The sequence below is a fragment of the Nycticebus coucang genome, chromosome 12 (genome assembly GCF_027406575.1).
Source record: "Nycticebus coucang isolate mNycCou1 chromosome 12, mNycCou1.pri, whole genome shotgun sequence".
Taxonomy (NCBI): Eukaryota; Metazoa; Chordata; class Mammalia; order Primates; family Lorisidae; genus Nycticebus; species Nycticebus coucang.
Window position 1 is genome coordinate 9,666,141 of NC_069791.1, and position 11,452 is coordinate 9,677,592.

Genomic DNA, 11,452 nt, shown 5'->3' on the forward strand with positions numbered 1-11,452 from the left:
TGAAGGGAGGGGGCAGGGGAGGGACACTACCTTAAAGGGGCAGGTGTGCTTTGTCAGGCCTCCTTACTTGTAACCTGTCTTCCCTCCACCTCCTGTGGACATCTCACCTTCCCAAATGCCCAGCTTTTGTCACAAAAAGCAAAGGAGTCAGCACAGAGTGGTAACATTTATTAGGAAGGAGAGATTCCAATTTAAACCCCCAATTACACACAGAAGAAACAGATTGTAACTGTTGTTTCTAAAGAGGAAGGAAGGCAGGCAGAGGGTCCTGAATCCCAGGAGATAGGCAGCTTCAGCTGGATGCTGGGAGAGTACGGCCTTAGGGAGGATAAGGCCACTGCTCACCACCCCTCCAGTGAAGTTTAGGTCCTAAAATGCTGTTCCCCTCTACCCCAATCCCAAAGCCAGAAGCCCAGTAGAAGGCTGTCTTGTTCGCTGGCAGAGACACTTGGACATGGCTGATGGCGGGAAGGAAGAGGGTCTTGCTATCTCTTGCTGCTCCTCCGGGTTTCTTTGCCGTTACTAACAGGGTTGCTAGAGGGGCCAGGAGGGCCTGCAGGTGTGTGGTTGGGTTGGCTTCGAGTGATTCGTGTGCTAGGGGTATGAGAGGGAGCGTGAGGGGGATGTGGGCCACCACCAGGTCCTGGTGGGGCACTCAGTCCATTCCCGTTCTGGCTCTCAGAGGCTAGTTGTGAGAGAAGATGAAGAGACACCAAAATTAGAGAGTTAAGGTAGGAGAGGGGCCAACCTCCATGACCCGAAAGTGGCATACCTACACCACACACGAGTGCATACATTAATTCCAACTGGACAGAGTGCAAAAGAATCTGGATTGCAAGTATGAATGAAGTCCCAGAGAAGACTCAAATAATCACTTTCCAAGTTGCCACATGAACTCTGGTATATTTTTCTCTCTCTTTTTTTTTTTTTTGTAGAGACAGCGTCTCACTTTACCGCCCTTGGTAGAGTGCCATGATGTCACACAGCTCCCAGCAACCAAGCTTTTGGGCTTACGCAATTCTCTTGCCTCAGCCTCCCGAGCAGCTGGGACTACAGGTGCCCGCCACAACGCCCGGCTATTTTTTGGTTGCAGTTTGGCTGAGGCCGGGTTTGAACCCGCTACCCTCGGTATATGGGGCCGGCGCCCTACTCACTGAGCCACAGGCGCCACCCTATTTTTCTCTCTTACTCATTTATGTATTATTAGGAGTTAGAATTGATTGTTTAGTTTTAGGTTCAAGGACCTCTGATAAATGCTTTACCAAAAGACAGTGTAAAATGAGACAGATAAGAAGAGGAAGGGCCTGAAGTTTTTGTTTGTTTCTGTTTGTTTGTTTTTTTTTTTTGTAGAGACAGAGTCTCACTTTATCGCCCTTGGTAGAGTGCCGTGGCCACACAGATCACAGCAACCTCCAACTCCTAGGCTTAGGCGATTCTCTTGCCTCATCCTCCCAAGTAGCTGGGATTATAGGCGCCCGCCACAACGCCCGGCTATTTTTTTTTTTGTTGCAGTTTGGCCGGGGCCGGGTTTGAACCCACCACCCTCGGCGTGTGGGGCAGGCGCCCTACCCGCTGAGCCACAGGCGCCGCCCTTCTATTTGTTTTTTGAGACAGAGTCCCACTCATTCGCCCTGGGGTAGGAGTAGAATGCCATGCGTCACAGCTCACAGCAACCTCAAACTCTTGGGCTCAACAGATCCTCTTGCCTCAGCCTCCCAAGTAGCTGGGACTACAGGCACCCACCACAACACCCAGCTATTTTTAGAGACAAGGTCTCGCTCTGGCTCAGGGTTGTCTTGAACCTGTGAGCTCAAGCAATGCACCCGCCTCGGCCTCTCAGGTGCTGGGATTACAGACGTGAGGCACTACGCCCAACTAGTTTTTCAATTTGTAGAGACAGGGTTTTGCTTTACCCAGGCTGGTCTCTAATTCCTGAGCTCAGACAATCCATCTGCCTTGGCCTACCAGAGTGCGAGGATTACAGGTTTGAGCCACCACACCCAGCCCCTGAAGTTTCTGTGTTAAAATGTAAGGAGGATATTAAAAATGACCAAACCGGGCGGCGCCTGTGGCTCAGTGAGTAGGGCGCCAGCCCCATATGCCGAGGGTGGCGGGTTCAAACCCAGCCCCGGCCAAACTGCAACCAAAAAATAGCTGGGCGTTGTGGCGGGCGCCTGTAGTCCCAGCTGCTCGGGAGGCTGAGGCAAGAGAATCGCATAAGCCCAAGAGTTAAGAGGTTGCTGTGAGCCGTGTGACGCCACGGCACTCTACCCGAGGGCGGTACAGTGAGACTCTGTCTCTACGAAAAAAAAAAAAAAAAAGACCAAACCAGGCTGGGTGCTGTAGCTCACACCTATAATCCTAGCACTCTGGAGGTCAAGGCAGGAGAATCACTTGAGCTCAGGAATTTGAGCTCAGCCTGAGCAAAAGACTGAGATCCCGTTGCTACTAAAAATAGAAAAATTATAGCCAAGTATTGTCACCTGTAGTCAGTCCCAGCTACTTGGGAGGCTGAGGCAAGAGAATCACCTAAGCCCAAAAGCTGGAGGTTGCTGTGAGCTGTGACACCATGGCACTCTACACAGGGCGACAAAATGAGACTCTGTCTCTAAAAAAAAAAAAGAAAGAAAAAAAAATTGGCTCAGCGTCTATAGCTCAAACAGCTAAGGTGCCAGCCACATACACCAGAGCTGGCGGGTTCAAATCCAGCTCGGGCCTGCCAAACGACAATGACAAGAACAACCAAAAAATAGCGGGGCATTGTGGCAGGCACCTGTAGTCCCAGCTACTTGGGAGGTTGAGGCAAGAGAATCGCTTAAGCCCAAGAGTTTAAGGTTGCTGTAAGCTGTGAGGGTGACATAGTGAGACTCTATCTAAAAACAAAAAACAAAAAATAAGGCTCAGCACCTGTGGCTCAAGTGGCTAAGGCGCCAGCCACATACACTTGAGCTGACTGGTTCAAATCGAGCCTGGACCCGCCAAACAACGACAGCTATAACCAAAAAATAGCCAGGTATTGTGGCAGGTGCCTGTAGTCCCAGCTGCTTGGGAGGCTGAGGCAAGAGAATCGCTTAAGACCAGGATTTGGAGATTGCTGTGAGCTGTGATGCACTGCAATCTGTCGCACTCTACCCAGGGCAACAATATATTTTGAGACAAACTCTGTCTCAAAAATAAGTAAGTAAATAAATAAAAATAGAAAAATTAAGGCTGGGCTCAGTGGCTCACACCTATAATCCCAGCAGTCTGGGAGGCTGAGGTGAGTGGATCGCCTGAGCTCACAAGTTCAAGACCAGTCTGAGCAAGAGCAAGACCCCCATCTCTAAAACTAGCCGGGTGTTGTGGCGGATGCCTGCAGCCCCAGCTACTCAGGAGACTGAGGCAAGAGAATTGCTTGAGCCCAGGAGTCTGTGGTTGTTGTGAACTATGATACCACAGCACTTTACTGGGGTGACAAAGTGAGACTGTGTCTGAAAAAAAAAAAAATTATCCAGGTTATAAGGATGCCTGTAGTCCCAGTTATGCAGGAGGCTGAGGTATAAGGAAAGTTTGAGCCCAGAAGTTTGAGGTCACTGTGAGCTAGGCTGATGCCACACACTCTCACCTGGGGCAACAGAGTGAGACTCTGTTTAAAAAAAAAAAATTGATGTGTGCATACCACAACAATGATGTTCATTTTAGAAAATATAGATAAGAAAAAGCAAAAATATTACACGGAATGTCACCCCCAAAGATAATAACAAGTCATATTTTTGTGTATATCTGAAATGTGTGATTGGACCTAGGTGTGTGCGATGACTCCGTTGAGCTCCCATAACTCTGCATGTCACTATCACTACACTTAGTGTATTAAAGTCATTATCTGTGTCTGCCTCCCTAAAGGCAGGTTCTGTGTTTTATTCCTTGACACACAACAGGTACTCTATAAACATTTGGTAAATGAAGACAGAAGCCTGTCCCTTGCATCTGTAAGGCACCAAGAAGCCTAACTGGGATAAATGTTACTGGTAGTTCTTTTTTTTTTTTTTGAGACAGAGCCTCAAGCTGTTGCCCTGGGTAGAGTGCGGTGGCATCACCACTCACAGCAACCTCCAACTCCTGGGTTCAAGCGATTCTCCTACCTCTGCCTCCCAAGTAGCTGGGACTACAGGTGCCCGCCACAACACCCAGCTATTTTTTTCTTTTTTTCTGGTTAAATCATAGCTGTGTACATTAATGCAATCATGGGGCACCATACACTGGTTTTACAGACCATTTGACACATTTTCATCACACTGGTTAACATAGCCTTCCTGGCATTTTCTTAGTTATTGTGTTAAGACATTTATATTCTACATTTACTAAATTTCACATGTACCCTGTAAGACGCACCGCAGGCGTAGTCCCACCAATCACCCTCCCTCCGCCTATCCTCCCCTCTCCCTCCCCAGCTATTTTTTGGTTGCAGCCGTCATTGTTGTTTGGCAGGCCTGGGCTGGATTCGAACCAGCTAGCTCAGGTGTATGTGGCTGGCACCTTAGCCACTTGAGCCACAGGTGCCAAGTCACAGGCTAGTAGTTCTTAAACCATATCCCTCCTGAACATTGCTGCTCCACTACGCTAAGATACATGCAGCCAAAACTGAAGAATAATGACCTTTCTCAATTCATAGCAAAAGGTGAATGTATAGAAGTCAATGTTATTATATCAGTATCATACATTTTGTACCTGTCAGCTGATGACAAAGTGAATAAACACGGGGTAAATAAATATTAGGTGTAAACAGGCCCCTTATGTGCCGTATTATTATTCTTTTTTTTTTTTCAGTTTTTGGCCGGGGCTGGGTTTGAACCCGCCACCTCCAGCATATGGGGCCAGCACCCTACTCCTTTGGGCCACAGGCGCCACCTCCCTAATGTGCCTTATTAAAGATCTTTTTGTAAATTATAGGTAATAGTTGTATTTCCTGTTGGGAACATGGACACTGATTTTTGTAGCAGAATTAAATGTTGCTATTTGCTGGCTGTATTAGGGTTCACTGGAGAGCCAGAACCAATAAGAGACATGCATACATACACATACATATATATGTGTACCTGTAACAACAAACCTGTGATAGTTAAATTTAAATATCTAATGGGATTTATAATAAGGATATTTTTTTTTTTTTTTAGACAGAGTCTCATTTTGTTGCCCTTGGTAGAGTGCCATGGCATCATAGCTCACAGCAACCTCAAACTCTTGGGCTTAAGCCATTCTCTTGCCTCAGCCTCCCGAGTTGCTGGGACTATAGGTGCCCGATACAATGCCTGGCTATTTTTAGAGATGAGGTCTTGCTCTTGTTCAGGCTGGTCTTCAACTCCAGAGCTCACGCAATACACCTACCTTGGCCTCCCAGAGTGCTGGGATTGAAGGTGTGAGCTACCATGCCAGGCCCCACAAATATTCTTTTCTTTTTTTTTTTTTTGTGGTTTTTGGCCGGGGCTAGGTTTGAACCCGCCACCTCCGGCATATGGGACCGGCGCCCTACTCCTTGAGCCACAGGCGCCGCCCCACAAATATTCTTTTTTTTTTTTTTTTTTTGTAGAGACAGAGTCTCACTGTACCGCCCTTGGGTAGAGTGCTGTGGCATCACATGGCTCACAGCAACCTCTAACTCTTGGGTTTACGCGATTCTCTTGCCTCAGCCTCCCAAGCAGCTGGGACTACAGGCGCCCGCCACAACGCCCGGCTATTTTTTTGTTGCAGTTTGGCCGGGGCTGGGTTTGAACCCGCCACCCTCGGCATATGGGGCCGGGGCCCTACTCACTGAGCCACAGGCGCCGCCCACAAATATTCTTTTTTTTTTTTTTTTTGTAGAGACAGAGTCTCACTGTACCACCCTGGGGTAGAGTGCCGTGGTGTCACACGGCTCACAGCAACCTCTAACTCTTGGGCTTACGCGATTCTCTTGCCTCAGCCTCCCGAGCAGCTGGGACTACAGGCGCCCGCCACAACGCCCGGCTATTTTTCTGTTGCAGTTTGGCCGGGGCTGGGTCCGAACCCGCCACCCTCGGCATATGGGGCCGGCGCCCCACTCACTGAGCCACAGGCGCCGCCCCACAAATATTCTTAATAAGGTACATTTAAGCTTCTTTGCCTCTAATGTTTATTTGCAACATAAAGAGAAATTATTCTCCATTTTGCTTTTCTTTTTCTTTTTTGAGACAGAGTCTCACTTTGTCGCCCTTGGTACATGGCATCACAGCTCACAGCAACCTCCAACTCTTGGGCTTAAGTGATTCTCTTGCCTCAGCCTCCCAAGTAGCTGGGACCACAGGAGCCCACCATAACGCCCGGCTATTTTTTTTTTTTTTTTATTGTTGTAGTTGTCATTGTTGTTTGGCAGGCCCCAGGCCGAGTTCGAACCCACCAGCCCAGTGTATGTGGATGGCACCCTAGCAGCTGAGCTACAGGCACTAAGCCGTCCTTTTTGCTTTTCAGTTGCAGTGACAAAACGGTACCCAGGCTCTATCAGTGACTGAAATAGGTTCCCAAATCTTTTCACTATAGGCACTACAGGTATCAAAAATAAGGAGGGTACTGGGAAAATAATTGGTTAGTGGAGCATATACACCAAGAAAAGACAGATTTGGAAAAAGGATGAGGGAAATCCATCCTTCCAGGCTGGGGAGAGTAAAGGAACTAGGAAAACCAGCAAATGGAAGGAATTATATTTACCTGGAGAAGTGGCAGAGGGTCCCGTGGTAGGCTGGGGAGTCGTAGGGCTGCTGTCGTTCTGCACCTAAAGGCACAGATTGCACACTCAGACCCTGCTCTCCATCATATTTCTTGGTTTCTGCCCTCCTTTCCCACCACTATGGTCATGGACTCACCGCCTTGTTGGGTGCCTGCTGGGTGCTATACTCTGGGTTTGGCTCACTGAAGTTAGGAACCTCAGAATAAACCATACAGAATCTGCAAGGAAAGAAAGTAGCTAAAGCTTTGGGCTCATCTTCTGGGCCACTGTTAGAGGCCTTAGAAAAGTCCAGAAACAGGCTGGGCGTAGTGGCTCACACTTGTAATCCCAGCACTTTAGGAGGCCTAGGTGGGTGGGTTGCCTGAGCTCAGGAGTTGGAGATCAGCCTGAACAAGAGCAAGACCCTGTCTCTACTAAAAATAGAAAAACTAGCCAGGCACTGTGGCGGGTACCTGTAGTTTCAGCTACTTGGGACACTGAGACAAGAGAATAGCTTGAGCCCAAGAGTCTGAGGTTGCTGTGAGCTATGATGCCATGGCACTCTACCAGGGGTAAAAAGAAAAGAAAAAAGAAAGAAAGAAAGGTCCAGAAACAGATCATGGATTGCACACCCTTATTTCTGCCTCCTTGTAAACCTTAACTTTTATCCTGTAGGCTGATGCTTCTTCAATCCCATCCCTAAGACAGTACTTACTCTCCAATCTTCTGCAGATCGCCCCCACGGCCAGTGTACAATGTCAGACAACCTTTGAACACTGAAGCGTACCTGTGGGGGCAAAAAAAGCAAGATTCAGAAGAATTGTAGGGAATGTTAATCCCAAACCTTTGATTGTTGCTGCCCTTGGAAAGCCAGGAGTTGGCAGCTGGCTTGCCCTTTGGTGAGTCGGATAATGTCCCCAGGCTGGATCAGGTTGCCCACGTCGTCCCAGACGGAGATATTGATGCTGCCCGTTTTGTCTGCTACTTTGCAGGTCCGAACTTCATGCCCGTCCTTTGTTTTGGTCACTCGGCCTGAAGCGAAGAGATAAATGGGGGTGGGAGGATGGTCAAATAAATGGGATGGTGGCAGAGGGATGAGTTCTGGATATGGGTGGGTGAGGGAAAAGGTGTACAAACTACAAAGCCCAAATCCCTGGGGCATGAGGGGTTGGGTGTTTGTGTGTGTGTAGGGGTTAGTAGTGGAGGGGCCAGCACCATGGAGAGGGCCCTGAGTGGAAAGAGGCCCGCGTGGCAGGCACTGGAGCCATGGATCTGGCAAGAGTTCTACCTACCCTACACCCGACTGCATCTGTCTGTGCCAAGGTCTTAGGAGAGAGTTCAGGACTGAGCGGTGCCTTAGGGCGCGCCCTGCCGTCACTGGAGCAAGTTAAGAACTTAGGCAGTGTTCAACCCCTCCTGCCCTCCTCCTCCAACCCGCGCCCCCCACCTCTAGCCCACCCGAACCTACCACCCCCAGGATAGCCACCTGTCTCCAGCACAATGAAGATAAGGTTCAGATTCTTAAGCCCAGGCTTGATATCCTTCACAAAGGTCTCGGTCGTCATGCTGCCCAAGCCTCTAGGCCCCACTGGCAGAGGGAACAAACAGAATTAGTGGTCAAAGCTTAGAGCCTTTGCCCCCTGGCTCCACTTCCCAAGGCCTACCTATCACACCAGGCTCGGGTCAGGCAGCCTCAACTCCTCTGATCCTTCTGTCCTAAAAGGACAGAAATAGTCTTCCCCAGAGGCCTCCAACTTCAGGATCACAATCTGGGGGTCTCTGGATAGGCTGCTTCGAAGCAGGAAGACCCCCTGCCGGGATGCTCTTTTAGTGTAAGCACCAAAGTGGGGGAGCCGACGGAGACAGAAATAAGGAATCTGGTGCAAAGCCGGGAATAGAATTTTCCTGGCCAAACCTTCCCGAACCCTCATCGGGACAAGTCGGGACCTTGGTCCATCTCCGACCCCACCTACAGCCCACCACCCACCCAGCCAATCGGCCAGGCTGTGCACCAGCTGAGCAGCCCGCAGGGGGAGCCACAAGCCCTGCTACCTCCGGATGCTGCCAGATGGAACGCGGGAATGCAGGCATTACCGGAAGTTTCCCCTGGCTGGCCTCCCCCGGCCAATCAGCACTGCCCGGGTGCGCCCTGCGTCCCGCCGCCTGCCCCGCACAGCCAATCGGGAACCGAGACTCTTGCGCCGCAAAGAGGGAGAATTTCAGGTATTAAAGGAAACTCGGAGGTAGTTAGCGCTTTGTGGGGGCTGGGAAGAACTACCACCAGGGGGCGCCAGAGACCCTAATTTTTCCCGATTTGGCTAGAAGGCATTCAGACGGTAGAATGTTTCTCTCCAAGGAGTTTGACAGTGGAAAAAGGACCAAAGGCTTTGGAATTCGACAAAAAAGTTTGAACCCCGGCTTTTTTCTCCACAATTCTTAAGTACATCCCTCCATTTTACAGATGGGAAAACAGAAATTATATAAAAAGCAGTGCCTCGCTCACAATGGGCACTTATAAATACATTTCCACTCCTTTAATCCTCATCTTTAATGCACTACTCAGCTTGGTCAGGGCCTCTGGGAAAACTGGCATTCCTCCGACAGACTACAGGCTGACTCACCACCTTCTTTGGAAGAAATGGACCCGAGGCATAGAGAACACTTGCATTAATCCCTCTGTTGTTCACAAGACACCTATTCCTTTTTTTGTTTGTTTTGTTTTTTGTGGTTTTTGGCCAGGGCTGGGTTTGAACCCACCACCTCCAGCATATGGGGCCGGCACCCTACTCCTTGAGCCACAGGCACAGCCCAAGACACCTATTCCTGGTCCCAGGGCGGAAGAATAAGAGTCAGGGCCAGCTACCGGACTCTGCATTCCTCACTCTGGCACTGCATGGTCTTCCCTGCTGCTGCTCTTTGGTCCTGCGCACTCGTCCACTGCAGTCTGCTGGACTCAGACATGGCCTCAAGCAACGCCACCACCTCTGTGAAGATTGGAATAATTGGTGGAATAGGCCTGGATGATCCAGAAATTTTAGAAGAAAGAACTGAAAAATATGTGGATGCTCCATTTGGCAAGCCATCTGATGCCTTAATTTGGGGGGAGATAAAAAAATGTTGATTGCGGGCTCTGCACCCATAGATCAGTGAGTAGTGTGCCAGCCACATACACTGAGGCTGGGGGGTTCGAGCCTGGCCCCGGCCTGCTAAACAACAATGACAACTGCAACAAAAAATAGCTGGGCATTGTGGTGGGCATCTGTAGTCCCAGTTACTCAGGAGCATGAGGCAAGAGAATCGCTCAAGCCCAAGAGTTTGAGGTTGCTGTGAGCTGTGACACCACTGCACTCTACCGAGGGTGACATAATGAGACTTTGTCTCAAAAAGAAACAAATGTTTTGATTGCGTTCTCCTTGCAAGGCATGGGAGGCAGCACACCATCATGCCTTCAAAAATCAACTACCAGGCAAATACTTGGGCTTTGAAGGAAGAAGGTTGTACACATGTCAGTGACCACAGCTTGTGGCTCTTGAGGGAGGAGATTCAGCCTGGTGATATAGTCATTATAGATCAGTTCATCGACAGGACCATCATGAGGACTCAGACCTTCTATGAGAGAAGTCATTCCTGTACCAGAGCAGTGTGTCACATTCCCATGGCTGAGCTATGTTGCCCCAAAACGAGAGAGGTCTTCATCGAGACTGCTAAGAAGCTTGGACTCCGGTGCCACTCAAAGGGGGCAACGTTAACAATTGAAGGACCTCGTTTTAGCTCCTGGGCAGAAAGCCTTGTGTTATGCACCTGGGGGGTGGATGTCATCAACATGATCACATTTCCAGAAGTGGTTCTTGCCAAGGAGGTTGGAATCTGCTATGCAAGTATCGCCATGGCAACAGATTACAATTGCTGGAAGGAGCACAGGAAGCAGTTTCCATGGTCCCAGTCTTTAAGACCCTGAAAGAAAATGCCAATAAAGCCACAAGTTTACTTCTCACCACCATTCCTTAGATAGGGTCTATGGAATGGTCAGAAACCCTCTATAATCTGAAGAATATGGCCCAGTTTTCTGTTTTATTACCAGGACATTAAAATAGCATGGCTGCCCAGAAGAAGACTTTCTAACTCCAGTTCCTTTGGAAATTGTTGCTTAACTTGAAAAACATGGGAAAGACATGCAGCTTTCATGCCCTTGCCTTGGTAAGAAAGACAAGATGTTGTGTGTATGAGACACTTCTAAAAGACTTGAATGGCTTCAGAATACAGAAGAAAAGCAAATGACCAGTAAACATGGGGAAAATTTTTACATTTTAGAAAAAAAAAAAAAAGCAGAAGACTGAAGAGGAGAGGCCTGAAACTTTAGTTCCCCTGGGAACTTGCCAGATTGTCAATAAAAGGCAGCTAACTCTGCTCTGTTGTGTATAAAACAATTACACAAAGATACACTAATGTGCTTTACCATTTGCTTAGCGAATATCCGTAATAAATACTATTTAATACCAGATCAAGCTAAGAGGTGACGTAATTGTAATGCTCTGGTTTGCTTAATTAATCCTCTACCTTCTCATTAGAGCCTTTAGGTTCCACCTTGACTTCCCTCAGATACCATGTTCTCTCCGGTCCACTACCCACCCCCCACCGCCCACCCAACTACAGTGTTGTAAGATAAGGAAATCAAACCACAATCCAGTAAGGACATTTTCTTTTTTTTGTAGAGACAGAGTCTCACTTTATGGCCCTCGGTAGAGTGCCGTGGCC

General features: G+C 48.7%; 1 protein-coding gene and 1 pseudogene across 3 annotated transcripts; one reads left to right on the forward strand and one right to left on the reverse strand.

Annotated features, from left to right (window-relative positions):
- Positions 1–147: 147 nt before the first annotated feature.
- NABP2 (nucleic acid binding protein 2) lies at positions 148–9,438 on the reverse strand. 3 transcript variants are annotated; one of them, XM_053555996.1, is made up of 7 exons: positions 9,319–9,438; positions 8,184–8,285; positions 7,591–7,729; positions 7,413–7,484; positions 6,855–6,936; positions 6,700–6,763; positions 148–594 (listed from the first exon to the last, which is right to left on the reverse strand). In XM_053555996.1, exons 2-7 carry the CDS (start codon positions 8,260–8,262, stop codon positions 320–322), a joined length of 711 nt encoding a protein of 236 aa, XP_053411971.1. In that variant the 5' UTR covers positions 8,263–8,285; positions 9,319–9,438; the 3' UTR covers positions 148–319. The 3 variants fall into 3 exon arrangements, with proteins under 3 accessions (XP_053411971.1, XP_053411970.1, XP_053411972.1); XM_053555995.1 differs by lacking the exon at positions 9,319–9,438 and adding an exon at positions 8,362–9,296; XM_053555997.1 differs by lacking the exon at positions 9,319–9,438 and adding an exon at positions 8,362–9,292 and having other exon boundaries at positions 148–685.
- Positions 9,439–9,590: 152 nt separating this feature from the next.
- On the forward strand, positions 9,591–11,373 carry LOC128561581 (S-methyl-5'-thioadenosine phosphorylase-like; annotated as a pseudogene).
- The last annotated feature ends 79 nt before the right edge of the window (positions 11,374–11,452 follow it).

Coding starts and splice junctions, on each gene's coding strand:
- NABP2 (XM_053555996.1), bottom strand. CDS start 8,262: ATGACGACCGAGACCTTTGTGAAGGATATCAAGCCTGGGCTTAAGAAT. Junction 7,730..8,183: donor CTTCATTGTGCTGGAGACAG/GTGGCTATCCTG, acceptor TCTTCGCTTCAG/GCCGAGTGACCAAAACAAAG. Junction 7,485..7,590: donor ATTATCCGACTCACCAAAGG/GCAAGCCAGCTG, acceptor TTGCCCCCACAG/GTACGCTTCAGTGTTCAAAG.